Source organism: Passer montanus, unplaced genomic scaffold, assembly GCF_014805655.1.
Source record: "Passer montanus isolate IOZ18808 unplaced genomic scaffold, ASM1480565v1 scaffold12, whole genome shotgun sequence".
NCBI lineage: Eukaryota > Metazoa > Chordata > Aves > Passeriformes > Passeridae > Passer > Passer montanus.
This window is the reverse complement of record NW_024358722.1, coordinates 2,953,327-2,976,082: the sequence shown is the minus strand read 5'-3', so window position 1 is coordinate 2,976,082 and position 22,756 is coordinate 2,953,327. Positions and strand designations below refer to the sequence as shown.

Genomic DNA, 22,756 nt, shown 5'->3' with positions numbered 1-22,756 from the left:
CTGAAGTTGCCAGTAAAGTTTTTTGCTGTTTTGACCTCTTGAGAAGATGGTGCCAGTATTTCTCCTGTGCATCTAACTCAGAGTACATAAATAAATGTAAGCCTTTTTGAGAGCCTTATTGGGCAAATTTTTGGGGGGCCTTACAGCAACCTAGCAGGGTACTAGGCAAAGTGGATGCTGAGGAAACTACCTAGTGATCAGAACTAACCTGATCTCATTGCTTCCATGTATCTTCACAGTTGAGCAGATTGATTACACTGAAATATCTTCCTTTTTAAATTATTCTGTTTAGTCCTATCCTTTGCTGATGCATTCTACTCACTGATTTTACAGTCCTTAGGGAGCTCGATCCTTCATGGTACTAGCTGTGTAATAAAGATGAGGGAATTATATCTCACATGGCAGACCCTTGTGTCTTTGTGTGGTGCTGCACAACTGCTGGGTCACAGGAGTTACCACCAGGTTTTCATCATGGTAAGTCCAGCTGCTTGTGCTTGGGCACACCAGTTCAGTGTGGCTCAGCAGCAGGCAGGAGCATGGACTGAGCTGATGTAACCTCTGCAGCTTGAATCACAGCAGCATTTTGCTCCATCTGCATGAGATGGTTTCTAGTGTTAGGAAGAAAGCCAGCCAAGCAGAAGTCCTGAAGACAAAGAAGAGTTGGATCAGCAGGGAATTGGTGAAATGGAGGCAAGGGCAGATGAGGATGAACTGAGTACCAGTGCTAGCAGTTGCACCAGTTCTGAGGGGCTGCTTCTGTGATCAAACCTTTATGTCTCAATGGCATCTGAACTCAGAGGTATTTCAGAATAGATTTTACTCTTGCTTAGTGTCTGGCTCTTAGAAAAGACACTACAGAATATCAAGAGAGACAACAGTTATTATCAGCCTGTTGTATACTGTGCTGGGGCTGACATGAAGATTATTCTGGCCTCAAAGAATGCAAGGACATGAGCAATTTGGAAACAGAGCTAAAAGAATGAAGATGAAAGTCACATAAAACTTTCTTATCTCTTTTTCTGAATTTGTTCCTCTGTATTTACATTCAGCTGAAATGTCATAACTCAATGCTAGTCTTGGCAAAACAATGGGAGCAAGAAGCAGCCAGGGATATGCCCAAGCCAAGAGATTTCCCCTCTGAACTTGTGGAGCAGAGGGGAAGGCGACTGGCACCAGGGTAATGTTTCCTTGTAACACAATGCCATCTTCTGGGCCTCGCTCTGGCAGAGGAGGCAGTGCAAATGAACTTGGGATGCAAGTCCAGCAGAGCTAGAAAACACCTGCAGCCCCACAGCCATGTCAGCACAGACTGAATGAGATTACATTTGCAGTTAGCTACTACATATGGTTTAATAGAAGCAGGTTTTGGAGATTTTTCATTCCTTACTGCCTCACACATTGCCATGGAGTATGACAGTGTATATACATCCTGTGCTACATTCAGACTGGCTATTGCTGCTGTAAGCTTTTCCCTCTGGGATGAAAACCAAAGATGTGGTATCATTAAAGAGCAATTGAGACTTTCTGGGTTCACTGCTGTGTCATGTGTAAGTCCAGGGCGCATTAAATAGTGCATTTGTCATTCCTGCAGTGGATAGACAGTGATAGGATAGACCTGTCTATGAAATTGATGTTCTGACTAGCAGGTAGGATTTCCTACTCACCACAATTCCCAAAGGTATGATCCCAGAAGCGTATTGGTTTGTGATACACATTTGCTGGTTGGGTTGAGGTCACTTATATGATTAGAAGTGTAAGATGCTAGTGCCAGACTCCTCTGAGTTCAAATCCTATCCTAACACAAAACTGCCATGTAACCTGAGGATAGATGAGGAATTGGGAACTTTTCCAAGCTGTTCCCATGAGAGGTTTCTTCATATATATTTTGTTTGATGACAACACACTTGGAAGAAATTCCCCTGAGTGCAGATGCTGTATTTTTCAATTTATTTTTTTTTTACTGAGGAGGCAAGGTTTTAGGCAACCTGTTGCCTCAGCTGCCTGAGTCTGTTAGAGAGGAGTAGCTTAGTCATTACTGCACACCTACAAACATCTCAAACTAGGTGCTCTTCCTCCTCAGAGGTTTGATCTAGAAAGGATGCTCAGATCACACCATGTGCACATGGCTCCCCGTGGAGCATCCAGGACCCTGATGTTCAGGGCATAAGCAGCTGAGATCTGGCTCTTGTTCTTGCCCTTGCCCACAAGGATTTAAATCACAGCTCCTGCCTCTCAGCTGTAGCAGGGTTTGTGAGCTGATATCTGATAAATCAGCTCTCTGTTCATTATTTTCCAGGGAGGTGAGGGAGGCAATCCCCAGTGGCACTCAGAGCTACTTGCAGTGAAAGCAGCAAGGTGCAGTGTTTGTCCACCTGCAGCAGAAGCTTCCTGTGGCCTTGGGATGCGTGGTAAGGGATTATGAGCTGCATGTCACATATGCTTTAAGGGCTCTCACTCCAGAGGTTCCAGCCATGGTGATTATATTAGATCTGAAATGGCACACAACATGCTTCCTTAGTACTACTGTGCCTGGCTGGGAATTCTCAGTGACAACTTTTGAGGATTTTAATGTGATGCATTTCCTAGCTTTGTAGTAATGGCCATACCTGATAGTTGTCACTAAGAGATAGTTTACAAAAAATACCAACCTTTGATTGTGGTTCTGGTCTGATATGGAAATTGCTCAGATACAGGGCAGGTAGCCTTCCTTACCTGCAGTATCTACGACTTTTGGCATTTATTTCCTCCAGTTAACTGTTAAACAGCAGCTGTCCCACTGCATGAATGCTAAAAAAAGAGTACAAGAGCTCAGCATTTCTCTTTCCTAACAGGCCCATTTTAGAGGCCCTCACTTGGCAGCTTCTGTGATTCATGCCAAATGGAACTAATTTCCATGACTATTAAGGGTCATTTGCAGAGAGTTACACAAAACACAGCACAGGTTTGCAGTGAACACTCTCTGAGAGCTAATTTTTCTGCTGGCTATGGTCTGTATCACAGCAGCACTGTGACCATCTGTGGGTCTCCCTGCATCTGTGTGAACAGAAGCACTGCACAAAGGCAGAAAAGGTTAAGTGAAAAGATCTACTGCCAAGGGAAAACTCTTATATCTCATGGACAGCTTTCTTCTTTTTAATGTGTTAACTCCAACCCAAAATTGCATAATGGTAGGAGCCTTTGTTTTGCCCCTTGTAGGACATGCATACATTCCAGATAGAAAAGCCATTTCAGATGCTTGAGGAGGATGAAATATGAGTCAGCTCAGTCAGTTGGAGTGATCTTGCTCTGAAATTTAAAAATGGCACAACCTGAAGTTAGTTCTGCAAATACCCTAACTCTTAGCTATTTTCAAGGCAGCACAAAACATATACATGAAAGGAAAACATTCAGGACTTCTGGGCTTCCTTCTTTGGATAGCAGAAAGGGCATCTAGCTTCATGAAGTTTCTTGCATAGAGTAAAGCTGGCACTGAGCCCCTTATCCTCTAACTGTCCCCAGAGAGCTGCAGTGAATGCACAGCAAGGTTGCACCTAGTTAGTAGCAATGTGTGAGGATTCATCATTTTTGCAGCCTCATTCTTTGGTTTAAGGCATGCTCTGTGCAGGCTTGAACTTCACCTAGGGGCAAGGCACTCTGTGCATTTAAATGCTAAGCAAAACAAGTAAACACAGACAGAAATAAGAAGGTGATTAGCATCATTAAAGGGGTTTGCAAACTCGGTTTGAACTTTCTGCAATTACTTAATGAAACAAATTCACTCCAGTTTCTCTTCAATCTTTCAGATTGTCTCAATCAAGACTGAGGGGTGTGAATAAACAGGGACTTGTTTGGTCACTGCTGTGGTAAAGGAAGGGGTAGTGAGTGCTGACCTGGCACATGCGATTTAAAGGGACTTTAAATCCTACCAAGGAGAAGAATGCCCTAGATAACCTATTGAATTGCCTTCTAGACTTACTGTGATGTTATCCCCTGTGGCTTCAGGTCTGCACAGGCCACAGGTTTTTAAGGGCAAATGACATATGGTGTCAGCTTGGCCAGCAAAGGATTTTTTCCCTTCAGTGTTTTTCCTGTGCTTTGTTCATGTTTGTTAAATTTCTCCAGAGCCTCCTGCTTGTTGTAACAGACCTCACCAATGCCAGATTTTCATTGTACGCTTTTCAATAGACTAGTTTGTTGCCCAGAGCAATAGCCTGAGCAAGTCTGGGGACTAAAAAGATCTAAAATTAAAACCCTGCAGAGAAACTGTCTTTGTTCATTCCCAGAGAAATGAAATATGAATATATCTTCGCCAGAAACAAAGGAACCTATTCCACAAAAAATGACAGTATTCTGTCCCTCTCCAAGAGGACTGGCAGCAGCTCCAGACTGCGAGAGACCCAGGTATGAAAGGCAAAGTGACCGTGCCTTGCTCTCTGTTCCCCCCTGGGCACGGAAGGAGCACGGGAGCAATGTGACCGTGGCCCTGGTGACATCAAGCAGAAAGCACTGCTGCCATTTGGAAGATCACCTTTATGTAGGTTTCTCCTTTCTTTACATTTCAGATACCAAGCTTTCCCACAGCATGGATTTCTTTGTCACAGTGATGTGTACCCAGGCCAGTGGACTGCACGGGCTGCTCTTCTGCACAGCAAATAACTGTGCTGGGAGAATCATTCATTTTCCACGCAACGCTTCTGCTGTGAGGGCCATTTTTCAGCTTGGCAGAAGGGTGGCACCTGCCTAGTTTTTCATTTGGCTTGAGAACTACTTCTTCTTCTGTCGAACTACTATACCTGCATTTTTTGACAGGAAATACCTGAGAAGCTGCTGGACTCACCTGCCCCCCTTTCAGCACCCACGCTGGTGGGATGCCAGCATGGGCTGTGACTTTTGTGTGTGGTCCCTCTTCTAAAGATTTATTTGGTTTTTAAATGGGTTTGTAGTCAAATGAAATAGTAACACCCTTTCAAGGAGACATACAAAGGCTCAGGAGAATGATGCTACATGAACTGACTTCCAGACCTTTCTCATTTGTAGGCACATTCTGTCTGGTGCCCTTATGTGGCAATTGTGATCAGAAAACATCTTGAGTCAGAGCACACCTTTGTGTCTTTATTGGTACTTCTCTTTGTCTCAGGAGCTAAGAGTTTTAAAATGTTGAGGAACAGCACTTACTAACTGTTCATTTTGATGCTGGCCCTAGCCCCTAAGGCAGGCCAGTGGAGGTGTGCTGGGTTGTGAGCTGAAAAGCACCATGAAGTGCTGACAAATAGATGTTTTTCTTTGCTTAAGATTGGACCTTGTGTAAAGCAAAGCAATATTAAAATACATGTTGCCAGCTTGTGACAGGGAAGGAAATCCTTCTCAAATTGGCAGGGTTTTTTTATCAATTCCCCATAATTTTCCATTGTTGTTACAGGGAGAGAAAGCATTGGAGCAGGACAATGTGTGTTTGGAAACTGAAAGTATCTTAGCAGATCTTGTAGGATTTGAATTGAAGCTCTGGTGAGAAGTGAGGTGGTTCTCTGCCACGGAGGCAAGAAAAAGACCTGTTAAGAACTTCATGGTATATTAGGTCATTTATACTTCATAGATTTATTGGCTTTGCACTTTATCTGCTCATCACCTGCTCATCATCCATGATGCTGTAAGTACAAAGTAATTTTGGTTACCTGTAGGCTTGCTCATCTGGGAACACCAGCAAATTTAAGGAAAAGAGTTTTACTACCTGTGTACAAGTCTAGGACACCTGGCAGAAAAGTGGTATCCCCTGCTGTGGCAAGTTGAGGAGAGATTGAAATGAGATAAAACACTTTATCTAGTTCCAGGGCAAATAAAAATGCCTAAGAATATCTTTGTGCCATCTGGAAGTACCTGAATACTTCAGCGTGCCAGAGAAAGCTGTCACTATCAGCCATGACATCTTAGAAATTCTTTACACATACTGCTGCTACAACAAAAGTTGTTTATTTTTCTACGATTTTATAATACCATTTTATAATTCCCTTTTCACAGTGTGCAAACATTTCTTTTTGTTATTTCAATGAAGAAACAGTTTCTCGAAGTATTCTTGACAGAGACTAAATGAGCAGTAAAACCCTGCTCTCTGTTTCCCTCTGTCTAATTACACTCACACCTTTAATGACTGGTACTCTAAGGTGTAGTAATTTTTTTGACTGGGATTTAATCTCATGCTTTTTATGACCTACCATAACCCAGATAAATTAAAGGATGTGCAGTGAATTTATTCAGACTTTTGTCACTGAGTACTCTAGTGATGGCAGACCAACATACAAATTCCTCATGCAAGCTGCTGTTTCTTTGAGCTATGAAAGAACCAATCTTTGGTAATCTCTCAAGTGTTACTCTTAAGAGCAAAGAATTCCTAATCCAGCAGGATGATACACAGTCTCACTGGGGCTTGCAGTTACTGTGCACAGTGTTTAGGTCATTGGGCAACTGGGACTTGAGTTTGATCAACAGGCACTCCAAAGATCTTTGGCTTGACCTCAGAGTAAGGCTAAAATGTTAAAATGGTTTCTTTTGCCCCAAATTTCTAGCTATGAAATCAGACAGGCCTAATTATGGGCACATTGCCTGTGGAGTCAGGAAGCCTGCATGCAGTTTTGAGGAAAATATCACAAATGGAGATAAAGAGAGGGATATTAAGCTTATGTGGAGTACATAAATTGTTTCAAATTGCTACCAGACACCTTTGCTGCAGGAGTATGAGGTTCTGCCTCTGGAAGAGGCCATTACTGACTGCATTTTCTGGCCTCTGCCTGTAGAGCAATGTGTCTGATGGGGCTCTGAGCATCCATCACCACAAACTGGTCTAATGGCCACTGGCCAGGCTGCAGTCAGATCCCCTGGGGCCCTGTGCCACCATAGCTGGGGACTCTTGAGCACCCATCCAAAACTGAACCGTGATACCTGACTCTGGCAAGTGAAACCTCTCTGGTCCTAGCAGAGAATTTCCTTCATTGCTTGTAAACTTGTACGGGTCCTGTGGGAATGCTGACTTATGTCAGGATGAATCTGTGCACTTTCTTCTTCAAAGTCCTGGTTTTGTTACAGAATCTGCTTTATTCTAAAGGAGACTTTTGTGTACAGCAGGTGCAGAGAATCAGGCGGGCAGAAGACCAAGAGGCATCACTTGGGTAGTAGCTTAAATTAATGCTTCTCACTTCCAGATTGCAGCTCCTGATTCTCTCATTAATTTCTTTGCTGTTAATATAATTTATATTCAATTCCTGTAGACATTCCAGAAGCCATAATGATAGTAAACCCCTCTCCCATGTTATTAACCTAATGAAATGCAAAACAGGCTAACAAAACTCAGTGGAATTGCAAATAAGCAGGCTTATAGGATATATGAATAAACTTTTCTGTTTCCTCCTTATAGAAGTGGCAGTGGAACAAGTTCCAATTTGTTTGAACTTCTAGTCCTGGCACTTATTATTATTGTGATGTGTCTGGCCACTGTGTGCCAAAGGCAGCAATGTGAATTCCTGACAATACAGACTTTGAGTGACTTTCATCGAGTCACCAGAAAGAAGGTTCCATGTCAGGTAGCTCCCTCCATCATACATACACCATAACCATTGTGCAGGCATTAATTCTGACAAGGCATTTTAACAGCAAAAAAAGTGAGGCCTTGAGATGAGTTTCACCCTTCAGTGTGAAAACTGACTTTTACTGTATACTTAGGTATGGATCAGTGATGAGGTACAGACTTTGACTCTTCTGCACCATTTCCTTGCAAGCACTGATGTACAGACCTAAGGAGGTCAGGCTGCAGCACTCTGTCTATTTTGGGTGTCCCATGACATGGGTGAATCCACTGTATCGAGTTAGAACAACTTTTTTCTCCAAGTCAGGTGATTGAAAACATGGTATTCTTGAAAGATTATTCTGCTGAGAGTTTGATACTTAGAGCTGGGGACCAAGCTTTCCAGGATGGTAGCCACATCTTGGGACGCTATTTTCATTGCCTATATGAAAAAGGCCTATATTGCCTTTTTAAAATTTTTTTTAAATTTTTTTTTTTTAAGCTGATGCCACAGCCTGGCTCATGTCTCTTTCCTCTGCTTAGATGAGAATATTTTTTTTTTTTTTTTAATTGAAGGGGTTCAGGAGAGTATTTCTGGACTGAAAACCACTGGATGTAGACTTTGCTGCTTTGGTTATCTGTAAAGTATCTGTTTGCTGTGATTCTAATACAACCAGGGCCCATTTTGAAAGGGCCATCCCAGTGGTTCTCAGTATTTTCAACTCTCTAAATTCTGTATCAATATGAACAAAAATTATTGTGCTAATCCTTTGGTTTTAAATAAGCCTTCAAAACAGAGCTTACTGAGCTGGTTCTGCTATAGAAGACATGACCTTTCTGGGAGCTTGGGGATGTGTTGGCATGCTGTTGGCAGGCTGAACACAGTCTTTGGGAATATTATGTTACACCACCAGTAAAATCTACCTAAGGGCTTACTGCCATATTGGTTCATTAGTGGCTATATCCATAAAAAGGATACAGAGTAGGGACTGGGACATGACTCTTTGGTACCGAGCCATGATTTGTGCTTTCATCTTTGTGTTCTCTAGCATCATGAATGAGTTTAAAACTGCAGGCTGCAGAAGGCTGTGCAAGGCTTGAAGAAAGACATCCCTTCTCTGTCTCAAAACAGGACTTGGTTCAGAGATAAAAATTGAGACATGGGAGCCTGAAAAGTGGGTTATTGCTGTTCAGTGATTTCTCTGCCCTCTGATTTCAGACTTCCTGTGCATCATTTTGATGGCATTTTTCCACCATTGGTTGTGGGACAACAGGAATGAAGTGATTTGGAAGATTTCTTGCAGTGAGCCAAACACCTGTTCTGAATATTTTTCTTCTGTTTATAATACATTTCCAAAACCTGGGTTACATTTAGCAGAATTCTCTAAGTGGGCTGGAGTTTTGTGTTGGGACAACAAGTATAGGATGTTCAGGAGTTATTTAACCTGGGACAGTCTGTCTCAGCATGCTACTAGTGTGTTATGCACTTCAGCTACTTTAGAGAGCATGCTTGTGCTGGTTGTGGCCAGGGTAGGGTTAATTTTCTTCCCAGGAGCTGTGTTTTGGATTTGTGCTGAACAGAGGGCTGACAACATAGAGATGATTTTGTTGTTGTTGAGTAGGGCTTACACAGAGCTGAGGCCTTTTCTGCTTTCTGTGCTGCCATGGCTGGCAAGGAATTTGGGTGTGCATGGGATGTTGGGAGGGGACACAGCTGGGACTGGTGACCCCAGCTGACTAAAAGGATATTCCAGCCCATATGAGATCCTGCTCAGGATGTAAAATGGGGGGAAGGAGGAGGAAAGCAGGGGAACATTTGCAGTGAAGGAATTTGTCACTGGCACCTGTGATGGGGCCCTGCTCTCCTGGGGATGACTGAACACCAGCCTGCCCAGGGGAACTGGTGAATTAATTCCCTGTCTTGCTTTGCCTGTGTGTGTGACTTTTGCTTTCCCTATTAAACTCTCTTTATCTCAATCCACGAGTTCTCCAGCTTTTACCCTTCCCATTCTCTCCCTGGCCCCGCTGGTGGGGGAGTGAGTGAGGGGCTGGGTGGGGCCTGGCTCCTGGCTGGGGTTAAACCATGGCTAAGAAATGGCTACTGCTAAGAAACCCATATGTGAAAGAAAATGGCTTTTCTACTTTTTGTCACTTGGCACCAAAGGGTTTAGCAAAGTCCAAGAGCATAGCACAGCTGATTTGGTGTTGTTCCTACTGGGTACAGGTGCTGCCACTTGCTGGGTGCTTTCCATGCAGCATTGCTTGAATACCTGTGGCACTCCATGAGAAATGAGTATTGGTACTCAAAAAAGAATCAGGGGTGGGGAGAGCTTCTTTTTTTGTAGGAAACTGTGAAATTCTTGGAGATGTCAACATCTTCAGGATCAGTGCCCTACTTTAATTGATAAAATGTATGTGCTAACTTGGAGGTGGATATCAAGTCTGAAAAGGATGTATCCTATGAAAAACATTATAGTATTGTAAAGAAGGATTGTCTGCTTTACTTGAAAGGTGGCCTTTCTAGTGCACGTGATTCTGAATGGAGAGGGGATCCACCCTGATCATTTCACCATGATCATCTCATTCCACAGGAGCACAAATCCTGTTGTGGTCAAAGGCAGGGAGTAGGATAAAATCCCTTCCTTCTCTGTGAATCAGTCCAGTGGCAGTGGCCTGCACTGTAGCTGTGACGTTGCAGCTGATTTCTTTTCAGCTACTGGGATTCAAATTTTTTTGTCTTCTTATGGAATGTATTTGAACATTTCAAATCATATTTCCAGAGAAAATGTATATTTGGAAAGGAAATTTAACATGAAAATAGATGTCAGCAGCTGAATGTAAATTTTGTGTATTTTGCAGGCTAATTGTAGTGATACAGTGCACAGTAAGCAATTATAGTTGCTAATTGTCTGTAAACAGGACTAATATTTTGTTTCCTGCTTCATATGATTGTTGTGAAGCTGCATCTGTGGAAAAAAATATTGAGTTCCTAAATGCATATTTTTGTTAAGCATATACTTCATTTTTAATGAAAATGGGTGCTAAAATAATAATCAAGTAGAATAACTGTCGTGCAAAAAGCAGACAAAATGTGAGGTGCTCTGATATTGTCAAAAAACCCCAACAAGTGGGGACACAAGTAGTTTGGGAATTAAGGTAAAGCTTCTCTTCTGGGAATTGATTCCTTCTCCTTGTTCTGCCCTCACCACTCCTGCTGCACCTGAAATCTGTTCAGGTGCTGTATTTGAAACTCTGTGGGTCACAGGGCAGCAGCTCTTGCTCACCCCACTGGGACCTGTGCGGTCAAAATCTGCCTTCCTGTTGCAACATAAAACAGCTCTTAAAAAAGCACATGCTACTGAGGCCGGTGTTTATCTTGGGAAATCCAGCTTCCTCCCATCCCCTATCAGTCTCCACCTTTTTGTTTGAGTGTTGTTTGCTGCTGAGTGTTCTCATTTCCAAACTACTTGGAACATGAGTCTCCATAGAGCGAATTATTTAGAATTTGGTAAATTCTAAACCTGGTAGCAGCTTTTCAGATGCAAATCAGAGGGGAATTTATGTTCATTTGGTTAGGACTCCTGTAGTCTTAACAGAATGTGACAGCAGTCCTGGCAACAGAAAATCACAATGACTCCGTGTGTCTCCTGAGAAATGAGAAATCCAGGGTAGGGCCTGCTTTCCCAGATTCCAACCAGAACTTTAATGCAAATCTACTTGGAAAGATGATTCTGTTGCAGAAGTCCCAGTGGTCTGGCAGCAATGCCAGCGCTGCTCAGGCTCTGCAGAGCCCTGCATGGAGGCACCAGGTGGTCTGTCCGTGTTACCTGGTCTGCCTTTGGGGTGGGCTGTACAGAGGACTGGGAGCTGGACAGAAGGGGCTAATATGTCGGATTTTGTGCTCATAGAAACAAACAGACCAGAGAGAATAAGAAAAGCATTATGTACTGAAACAAGATTCTTTATTTCAGTGCAGTACAAAGAAATGGGAGTTACTTTGCTTTGAATGAAAGTACCGAACCTAAAAAATGGAGCAGATAAAATACGTTTGTGTAGTACTAGGAATCCTTGGATATCAAAGCAGTGAAAAATGATCTCTATGATGCTGCAGCATTAAAATCAGTATTTACATATCTTTAAATTAATTAATTACTACCTTGATTTATGTTATGTCATTGGTAACTTAGTTTCCAGCAGTATATTACCACTGACAATGCTGTCTTAGCCATCAGTCTTTCAGCCAGTGATTTCCTTACATTAAAATGCATTGGTACAGAAGCAACACTCTGTACCAAGCCAGCTCTCCAAAACATCAGCAAAAGCAGCCTCTTCTCTTTTTTCTTCCAAGCAAATGAATTTGATCAATTTTGTTAATTGCATTGAACTTTGGTTATGAATAGTAATACTGTAAACAGTGGGCCCAGTTCACAATCAAGTAACATGAACTATCTAAATTAAGGTCATGAGTATGAACTTTAAGTATTGTTTAAAGGAAAAAAAAAGATTGATACATTGTCATCCTGCAGCACCAAAGACAGTGGCTGCTCAGGATTGGATTTTTTCAATTACACCTTGCAATCAGGACAGGTCATCTGTTTTCCTAGTAAATGCAGATTTACATTTTCAAAGATACAAAAGCACACCAACACAGTGGTTCGCAGCAGACTCAATGGTCCCATTTATGGATTCAGGGATAATGTTGTATTTTTTTTTTTTTTTACTAAATAAACATTAAGTACGCAGGTATTGCTGTGAACCAAGCCCATTGTCTAAAGGAAGCACATTTCTTGCCAAATTAAGTCTTTACATAAGAACATGTTTTTATAATGGATTTGAATAGCTGCTGTGCAAGTTATTAAAATCATGTGTCTTGCAGCTTGCACATTGTACCAACACAAAAAGATGAATAAACATGCAGTAAAACGTAACATTGTTTATAAAATAATGTGTAAAAAAACCATTAAATATCTTATATTAAAGCATTTACACTGCATAGGCATTCATATAAGGATATAGTATAATAAAACTTATCAAATATACAAGCATGCAGCAGTTGCCTTATATTCACAGTTCTAGAAATGACCACACATTGATTTCCTCAAATATAAATTGGATTATCCAAAATAGATTTTGCAGCCACTCTCCTTTGCAGTGGCAAACTATGTTCTCATGTGCATTGCAGATACTGACCTATATAACAGGCCTAAGCTATGCCGCTGCATTGTACACATCTGTGATAAATACTGTGGTTTGGAATAGGAAGGATAACGAGAAGTGATCCATACTTCTCATAGCAGAACTTGGAGACTACACAGTGCTTGAATTGAACAAAATATATACGCATATTAATTGTATTCTCCTTAGAGAGTAATGCTGTAACCTTGCCACATATCTAGCTACTGCATAAGCTGGCCATGCAGTTTTCAAAATAAGTTTAGACTGATTTTTCTATTTGATATTTATTCCATCAGAAGAGGTATAGTAGGAAACATATAGTACACATCCTTTTTGCTCTGCAAACTCTACACAGGACTCCTGATACTTTTAGATTGTGTTGGAAAATACAATGCAGTGCTAAAGTCACACTCGGAGATTTAAAATACATTTGCAGAGAGATATCTTTCTTCATTTGCTCTTTTGAATGTGGTGGTGCTATATATGATGGTGAGCTTGGATCAACTTAACTGTCACCAGATGACAAGTACCCAGGTTAGACCCCCTCCGTGGCCAAATGCCATCTGGAGGATAAAGGTGAGGTCATGTGGCTTGAAGCTGTCTGTGGTTTTGACTCGCTTATGCTATTGCCTAGCTTGGCAGGTTAACCTGGAGTGTGACTCCAGGCCAACAGCAAACAGAATACCTGGAGGCAAGGCTTGTGTTAGTTGTGCAAGGTTTGCAAAATCGAGCTCTAGATCCTGATACAGGTTTTGAGTGTGCCAAGGCGGAATTGGACTGAAGAGTATGACTTTAGACCCTTTCCCTGTCCAGGTATTTTTCCAGTAGTGCCTGCATTCTGCTTTTGCCCTGACTTCCCCTCGTCTTTGTACATAGTAATTTGTGTATCTTTAAACAGTGTGTGCAGGCACTTCCTTCTTCTGAGCACTTCAGGTAAAGCTAGTGGAAGTAACCGTGTAGGATGTTACAGCACCAACAATGCAAGTTGCAGGAATTCATCCTCATGTACAAAGAGCAGCAAGGGATTCAGAAACAGCATTCAGGAAATAGCTTGGAAAGGAAAAATACAGATGAGGCAGAGATGGTGGAAACATTTGCTAATTTGCAAAGTGGAGTGTGGAAAGGGAAGAAAAGTGGGGCAGTGATTGCTGTTCTCTCTATTAAAATAAAAAGAAAAAAGAAAAAAAACGGTATAATCCTCTCTGGAATGTTTCATTCAGAGAGAAACACTGCCTTTTTTTTTTTTTTTTTTTTTAAAGTGAGCTTTGGCCCACATGCAGTGTTGGAATGACAAGGTGAGTAGATGGCTTTGGTGTATGCTATCAGAAATGGTGACACTGATGTCCCTCTGTGTGCAGCCAGGAGTCCACTTTGGTAGCTCATTATTCTGAGTCTCTTTGTGTGCATATTTGCATTTTCTAGTAAAGGATATGTGGCCCTTTCCAGAAAACTGTACTATTTCCTGTCAGCCTTATTTAAGAGTAGGACAGCAGTGGAACAAGTAATTGTGCTAGAGATGTTCCAAGCTCTTCTAGCAAAGATACTAATTTTTCCTTTGAGGATATGTCTCTGAGTGAATGTGTGTGAGGAGCCTCAAGTCTGCATTTGGAATCTGATACAAGGACATTTGGAATCTGATCTGGATGGGGGTACTTGAATGCTTTTATTGTATCAACTAGCACTTGGAAATGGGCTTGCAGCTTTTTTTGGTTGGCTTACTTGCTGCCACAGATGTTGCTTTTCTTTCTCCAGACGTGTTCCGTAAGATCTCTGTGGTGACATCTGAAGACACAACTGCTGTGAGAAGTGACTGGTTTTCAATGATTATTTGGCAGTAAGATCTGTATAAATATACACAGAATCCCATTTTTTAGCCTACCTTCTAAGCTGTATACACTGAGAAATGGACATAAGACTTTGAATGCTGAAACATTTATACAGCACATCAAAGCAGTTCTCTGATTCTTCACTGCATTTCTGCATACTGAGAGCAGCAGTTCAGATGTGGGGACTGTCCATAGAAGTAAGAGTTTTGGTTTATAAATTCCAGTCCTATTAATCTGACGTACTGCATTTGCCTTTCATTTACCCTCCCAAGTCTCATTTGCTGGCAAAAATGAGAATGCCTTGTGGTTTTGATCCTGATTCTTATGTATTTTAATATTTGTACTAGGTTCTTTGGATTCCTCACTGAACCTGCCCTTCATTTTTCCTTTTCACAGGGAAAATTCTTATAGCCTAGTTTAGAAATGTCTTTGAAGAATGTGGAGATTGTTAAAAGTAGATGTCACAACTGTCTTGAGCATAGTGAGAAGGAGGAAAAGGAGCTCTCCTGAGAAGTCTGACAGTTTGCCACAAAGAAATTGGTACAAAAGCTGTGAGCCCCAAGTTCCCACAGAGAAGCACCATCTTGTGAGAATTAATAGAAGTCAGATGTGTAAGATCTTTGCTTGTTTTAGAAACCTTATCAGCTCTATTTCTAGTAGCAACCTGGCCTGTTCCCTCAGAAGAGCAAATGTTACCTGCTTCTTCTACCTCTCACATAGTGAAGAAATTAGTTCAATTCATAAAGATGAGGGGCATTTGACCTTTCACCTTTTCATGCTAAAGTTAGCCACACATTTCAGTCATTGCAAATCTGGCTGTGTGGTAAAGAATGGTTTATTCTAGAATAAAGCAAGCTCACCAGAAGAGGTATTTATATCATCAGAAGACCATCTACCTAATTTAAAGCCAGCCAAGCATTCTCCCCCACCCACACCTTCCATCTCTTATCCCAGATTCTGCATATGTGTCTTTCGAGGTCAAGAATTATGTGAGGCACCTGGAATTAAATGCTTGGCCCCCTTTATTACACTTCTAGTATCTCATTAGGTGAGGGATCTCTCAAAGGGCAAGAACATGTTGAACAGCCAGCAGTTTTCATAAACAGCAGGTGTCTAAAAACATTTCATTTTCTTTGCTACTCAGGCCATGACAAATGTCTGGACTGGCTTGCTGAAGAAGTAAGAGACAATAAGAGACAAGTTAGAAGAGAGGAAGTCCTCTGAACTTTAGAAAGAAACAGCTATCACTTCCAGAAGCATCCTGCTTTTTTGTCAAGTTTCAAGTAAAATACTGAATACAGGTACAGTGTAACTTGAAGAAATACAAACAAGGAATACTTGCAGAGTAATTTAAGAGATTATTGTGAAGTAATTTAACATTGAGATCTACTAGACTGAAATCTACTAGAAAATACTTGTTAGCAGGTCAGTCCATAAAAAGTTAGTCTACATACTTCCATTTGAAGAGCTTCTCATTTTACATTTTATATGCTGTTTTGCTTAGACACTACATATAACAGTGCATGCCTTTAATCTTTAACATAAAGATTCCTTCCCCATTAAAACCCACATTAAGTCCCTCAAAGTTACATTTGAAAACAATTCTAGCTTCTAAGCGACTTACAAACTTTATACAGTTAGCTCTTCTGGGAGGATTCTTTTTCCTCATTTGAGTGTGTCAAGTTGGATCGCCTGATACTTGTGCTTAGTTTTCACCAGTTTATCCATAGTTCAGAATGGTATCTGTCTGATGACTGTACTTGTACATTGAGAGAACAAGCAAACCACAAGCAAATGCTGCGTGCGATGTGAAATTTGCAGGTGCCTTTTATGTTGTCAATTTTTTGCTTATATTGTACTAGAAATTTCTAATGTCCAAGGAGGAATCCCATTTCAAATAGTGCTTTACTACTTGGTACCTGCTAAAGAGAAATCAATGGACTTTTATTTGTGCTGATTTCTTTCCATTCAGCATAAGTTTGTGGTTGTTAAAGGTTCTTTCCTCATTCTGAAAACAATTATGGGATTTCACTCGTATCAAGATAAGCAAGGAGGATGCATAAGAAACACAGGATTTTGCAGAGAAAGGAACAAAATAAAAATGCAATCCAGAGCTTTTGTGTCAGCATCCAGTCCATTAACTCAAGCTGATCCAAGTTAGTTTGCCTCTGGCTCTTTTTGCCCCTTCCTCTCTATCTTTCTACATTTTATGCTGTTACAAGAGGGATGGATTTTACTGTATGGTATTCAATGTCCACCATGTGTTCACGCAACACCACTGTGATACATGTAATTCATATTGTTCATGGTTGTGGCCATGCAACACAAAATAACACAAAATTATCCTCTGGAATACTGCAGTTGCCAGCCATTTTATTATATTTTGTTATGTTCTGTAGCCTGAATTGGCCATCAACCTTCTTTCAGTTCTTAAAGGGAGAATGATCATGCTTATTTTATAGGGTTAAAAAGTTACTGAGTCTTCCTGTAAAATCTCAGCGTAGAATTTGTTGTGAACAAAATAGAGTTGACTACATTAGTATAGCAGAATAATTTGCAGCCAGAGTTGAATTAAGCTCTTAAAATCTGTTTTTAATAACGTTTTCAGAAATAGGTTGCTGTAGCTTGATTTTTGTCCTACATGTTTTTGAACTGTAGGGAAAAACCTGACATTAGCATGTTAATGCAGTTTGAATTGTATGCATATGGAATATAAATGTGTTTTCATGAGAACCCAGTTCTGTTGCTGTGTTGAACCACTCAATACAGCTGGATTATTTTCAGATTCTCTGTAAATTCCTGATCCCAAGGTAATTCAAACAAACAATTCTCACAGACTTTCCTGGAAGCCCATGCAGGATTAATCTAAACCGGAGGTACAATAGAAAGCTCCACTTTATTATAGGACCAGAGTTTATCCATTGACTTCAGCACCCTTCAGAGTGTAAAGCACATGAGTTTTTCTTTTCTTGTCTAAACTATTTTGAATGAGGTCTCTTTTACATGCTAGTTTGGCAAGCTTCTAAGGCATTTGTGCAAAGTGATGATCCAAGAGCAACCTGATTCAATACTGAGAAATTAATAAATAACATCCAGCAGTAATTAAAGTGAAAAACTACAGCTAAGAAAAGCAATCTCCTACAGTATCAGTTGAGCTGCTATACCTTGCAGTGTTAGAAGTGGAGCAGTGTCAGAAGTGGTACCTTTAACTCGGGAGGCATCATTGTGAATTTTAAACACACCAAGGATTCATTCTGGTTTCTTTATACAGATTGCATTGGAATAATGATGACTGAAAAACCATGAATATATTATAGCTGCAGAGAGAGAAAGGGTAAGAGTGGAAGAAAAACACAGCACCAGAAATTACCATCAGGAAACATACTAAACATTTAGTCAGTATATTTGTATTACAATGATGAGTTAATTTTGAAGACCAGAAAGGTTTGAAGATAACTTAGTGTACTCCATGAGGCCATTCTCAGGAGTCAAGTGTATAACCATCTGAGACAGGGATATTTAGAACTTCAGACTGAAGAACTGGAAGAGCCAGCTGATGTCTTTACCATCTTGATGAGAGTGCACTCTAATCACTCTTTCCAGTAATTACATGCTAAATTCACAAAAAACCCCTATAAATTTTCTGTATTTTTTCTTAGATTAGGGTTAACTGGCAGATAACAGAACTTATTTGTTCAGCTTTTATGTGTGCAAATCTCAACAAAGTAGTAGAATTTAGGCAGCTGGTAGTATAGCAAATAATGGGTAGGTGTTAAAAATAGCATTTGGAAGCATTTCTACGTGTTTCTCAAGCTCTCTTCTGAACCACCAGCACAGCCTGGATTTTCTGGGAGGAATACCTGGCCCTACATTGGGTAAAGCCTAAATATTTTCCTCTTAGGGTACAGCTATAGCCATTGTGCTGTACCATACAATCCATGCCTTTCTGGTCTTCAAACAAGAGGTGAGAGTAGCTGTGGATACTAGTTCATGCTTCAGGCAGAAAAAGTAGCTGGCCCACAACAACTTGAGACTTAACATGCAAGATCTGGAAAGTAGCCACTGTGTGACATTTGGGCTTCAACCTGTGCTTACAGAAATTTCTGTGATTATGGTTTTGATAGCAGCCAGATGTTGGGGGAATTCAGATTTTATACCTTGGCAGGACAGACTAATTCAACTGTGTTGTAGATAACTGGATAAAGAAGCCAGGAGTAAATTGTGAAATTTAGTTCTTGAACAGGGATTGGATAAAAATGCTCCAGTTTAGACGTGCTTGTGGTTTGGACCAACATCTTGCAGCCACTTTTTGTCTTTTTGTGACTAGTTTTAGGTACTAAACTGTAAACATCACAATGTCTTCTTACTTAGGAAGTTTGCTCTATGCCTCATTACAAGGTACAGGATCTTTAGCAGGACTTCATGTGAGGAACAGTTAAACAAAAACTTGTATGAATAAGGCACTAGTAAATGTTTGCAGCAAACAACAATTACAGTCTATATTCTTTAAGAATAAAACCGTTCTGTTTAGGAAATTGCCTTTAATATGACAGAGTTACCAATGCCAGTTAGAAGGGCCTAGAGAAAGTGCATCTTTTGGGTTATGCCTGTGAGGTCTGTAAGAAACCCCTGAATGCAAATCCCTGTTACATTAGGAAATAGCCTGTGCAGTGGTGCTACTCAGGAGATTGGAAGCAAGAGGAAACTGGTTTAGATTCTGATCCCAGCTAAATTAGTGTGAAATCACTGTAATGGATTTGCTTCCCATTTATTACAGTGGTAGAAGGATCTGAAGCCAAAACTGAGGATGTTTTAGCAAATCTAGTTAAACAGTAATAGCGCTGGCCCAGGCCAAAGAATTGGCAATAATCCCCTTATACGTTTTCAAAAAATAATCTGGTATTTTAAATTTCCTATTTGCTGAAGTTCAGGGATGCACTTTGTCTTTTGGCTAATGTAATAGGTCAAGGTCTTATGTACTACTTTGGAGCTGACGCCATTCTAAACAGTTATTACAGTATTGATCCATACTTTATACCAAATGGAATTTGAGTCTGCCATTCCATTTATAGGATGGCTGGCCAGTATTTTGAGTTGAAAGTTGTTCAAAACCACCTAAATTCTTCCATTCATAAAACAAAAATATACTACCACTTTTAAAAAGTACTTTTATGTATCTGCTCTTTCAGGGGGGTCATTGAAGCACCAAGAATCTGTTTATCTAGCCAATAATAAAATGTTTGCAAACCAGCAGACCTTGTTAGTATTCATGATCTGCATTTTCCTAGGATCTGTCCAGTAAAGTTATTTTACCATTCATTTGTTATACTAAATCAGTCAATGGTCAGTTTGATTTCATCAATAAACCCTGCTTTGTAAACCCAACTTAGATTTATCGTCTGACAAATTTGTGTTCCACCCAGATCCTCCATTTGTTATACAAGATGTCATTTAAAATTATGTAGTATCCATAATGCTAGAGGGGGAAAAAACCCCTACACTGATTGATTACTGTGTATTATTGCCATTAGGTGCTACATATAACAGGCAGTGGGGTTTTTTTGTTTGCATGAATTATTTTGTGTTTTATGTAAGGTCATGGTATTAAGTTTATCTCAAACTTTAAGGTCACCTATCCATAGGGACCTCGAAACTGTACAACTATCTCAACCAGCTTTTAAAAATGTGGTGGGCTTTTTGTTTGTTCATTTTGTGGGTTTTTGACTCACAAGACTAAAGTTATTGATGGTACAACTCAGCTGAAATTTTCATCAGTAATTAATCTGGACTAATACTCATTTCTTAAACAAAACAAAAAATCCCCAACAAGTAAGTTAAGTTCTTAGAATCTCTCTCCCATACATGCTATACATACTCTAAATTAAATACAGAAGGAAGAAAATCCAGAAATTTCTACTCACAAAGATCTTTCCTCATAGCAACACAGGAAACCTTTTTCTTTTAAAAAACTTGTTTCTTATCAGTATAATAGATTATATGCTGTTCTATGTGTGTGTGAGACTAATACATGCCATGTGTTTATCTGAATATCAGAAAATGTTATTGACTATTGGAGTTGTGCAAAATATTTTCTGTAAAATCTGACAATCTTTTTTGATTTATCATTTTCAGTGAGATGATGTAAATCTTTGCAATTGCAAAATAAACAAAAAATCTTTGTCAAAAGTGTGCCTTTTGGGGTCATAATTAGTCTTGTGGGGTATCTCTAGCAGACAATCTGAAGTTGTGCATATGTTAATTTATTAGAATTTCCTAAGCTGTGGTCACTGTGGAAATAAATTTGAATTTTTTCACCTTATAAGTGTAAGATATGTTTTGAAAGTCAAGATGCATTTTAACTTCTTTGTAAGATTAATACATTGGAATGTGGTTGGGTTTCTTTCTCTTTTTGCCCTCTGCTTCTGAAGTGTGCCTTCAGGAGATGAGAAGAAAAGTCATCATTTTGGAAAAAGTTCTGTGAATATTTAACAAAACACAGAATGCAGTTTGCTTTCATGGCTGTGTTTCTTCAATGGAAGCAGAGGCATAGTAGTGAAACATTTTTGTTATGAAACTCTGCTATTACAGCTCTGACTGGAGAAAAATCTGTCATCAAACATTTCTGTGCATTTCTTTAAAGAGCAAATTCACACTTTTATAGACCAGTTGCTTCTTGGTGCAACTTAGTTGTGATTGTAGAGGCACACTTTTGACACCAACTAAAACTGTGGTCTAAATGAAGGCATCACTTTCTGTTCATGCAGATGTATTTAATTATATGGATGATATTTTAACAAAAAATGTCACTTCGCAATTTTTATTTCTTTTTAAAGTAGAAGCTAGGAAATCAAATTCTTCAGGTGTAAAAATCAACAACATTACTGTATGATTATTTAACAACAATTATTGCATGATTTTGCATAACCCTTGGCCTTTCTAAAAAGCAGTATTTAATTTTGAGATGTGCATTGGCTCAATAATGAGTCATCACATATCTGCTGACTCACACGTGACAAATATTAAACTTGGGGAAGAAATTTTCTTCAGATTACAAAAACATAAAAAAACCATTTCTAGGTTTTAGCTATTAACCCAGAGATTTTCACTGTTAGATGAAATGCATGTAATTAGAAATAACTATTCTGTTGAAAGGAATCCACAGTACTTTGACAAAAAATCTGAGAGGCTTTAGGGAATATGACAAACTTGATGAGGCCAACCCCAACCCCTCAAAAATTTCTCATACTGTTAGGAGATGAAAGAATTACCAGTCCTGTAACTCCAATGTATTTTAAGGCTAGTTAGAAGACATGGAATAGTGATACTCAAAGTAAACGCTCAAAAGCAGTAAGTATTTTTATGACAGAGTAGTTATTCAAAAGGAATTATTTTATGGGTGAAACTTTGCTAACTCCTTTACATTTTCTATTACAGTAAACCTACCATTTATCTGTATGTCAATAATAACTGATCTTAGAATGCCATTTCATAGCTCAAATCTTCATTTTGCCTCATGGTTTGCTCTAACCAGGTTGGCAATTGGGGAAAGTCCTAAAACAGAAACATTGACACATGCTCATAAATTGCTGATAAATTTAAATGTGGAACATTAAAATTTACATGGAAGTGGAAATGACATTCAGTGTCAGAAGTAACAAATTTGAAAGTCTTAAATAATCCATATAGAGAATATAGGTTAGACAGATTTAATATAAGTGTGCTTTTTCCTAAAAACACCCCCCCAAACCAAACTTCTTTTTTTTTTTGCTTTTTCTTTAAGTCTTTTGTCTGTAAATATGAAAGAAGGCTACACCCCAACATAATTCTTCATTGCCATACTAAACAGTAAAATAGTCTTTCTAATTCACATTGCTCATGGAAGTCTTATTTGAAGTTCCTTTATTGAGTTTGTGGTTAAAGCAGTTTGGGATTTTTGTTGGTTGTAAACTTTTGGCATAATGTGAATACCAGTCCCTTTCAAAAACAGCCTTGAGTTGCTTAATGATGCTTGTGCTGTTCCCCGCGTCTGCTTGGTTGATAACAAGGCCAGCTCCAGCATTCTGCGTAAAAGCATTTCCTACCCAATCAAAATTACCTGCAAGCAAAGGCAGGAATAGACAGTGAGTTTCTAGCAGTAAAAAAATAACCAAATAAAAACCAATCTCCTTCAAGGCAATCCAGAACGAAATACTACCATTTTCCCAATGTAGAGATGTAAATAAGT

At 39.7% G+C, this 22,756-nt stretch overlaps 1 protein-coding gene and 2 long non-coding RNA genes across 3 annotated transcripts in view; 2 read left to right on the top strand and 1 right to left on the bottom strand.

Annotated features, from left to right (window-relative positions):
* Positions 1 to 22,756, top strand: part of LOC120497029 — a 28,760-nt gene that overhangs the window by 334 nt on the left and 5,670 nt on the right. The window lies entirely within an intron of this gene.
* On the top strand, positions 2,307 to 5,895 carry LOC120497030. The gene is made up of 3 exons (XR_005626416.1): positions 2,307 to 2,408; positions 4,263 to 4,380; positions 4,542 to 5,895. It is a non-coding gene; the product is annotated as an uncharacterized LOC120497030 (long non-coding RNA).
* PLD5 (phospholipase D family member 5) overlaps positions 22,302 to 22,756 on the bottom strand; it is a 165,391-nt gene continuing 164,936 nt past the window's right edge. The window contains exon 10 of the mRNA XM_039698051.1: positions 22,302 to 22,627. Within this exon, the coding sequence (XP_039553985.1) occupies positions 22,392 to 22,627 (236 nt within the window). The 3' untranslated portion in view covers positions 22,302 to 22,391. The remainder of the gene's footprint in view (positions 22,628 to 22,756) is intronic.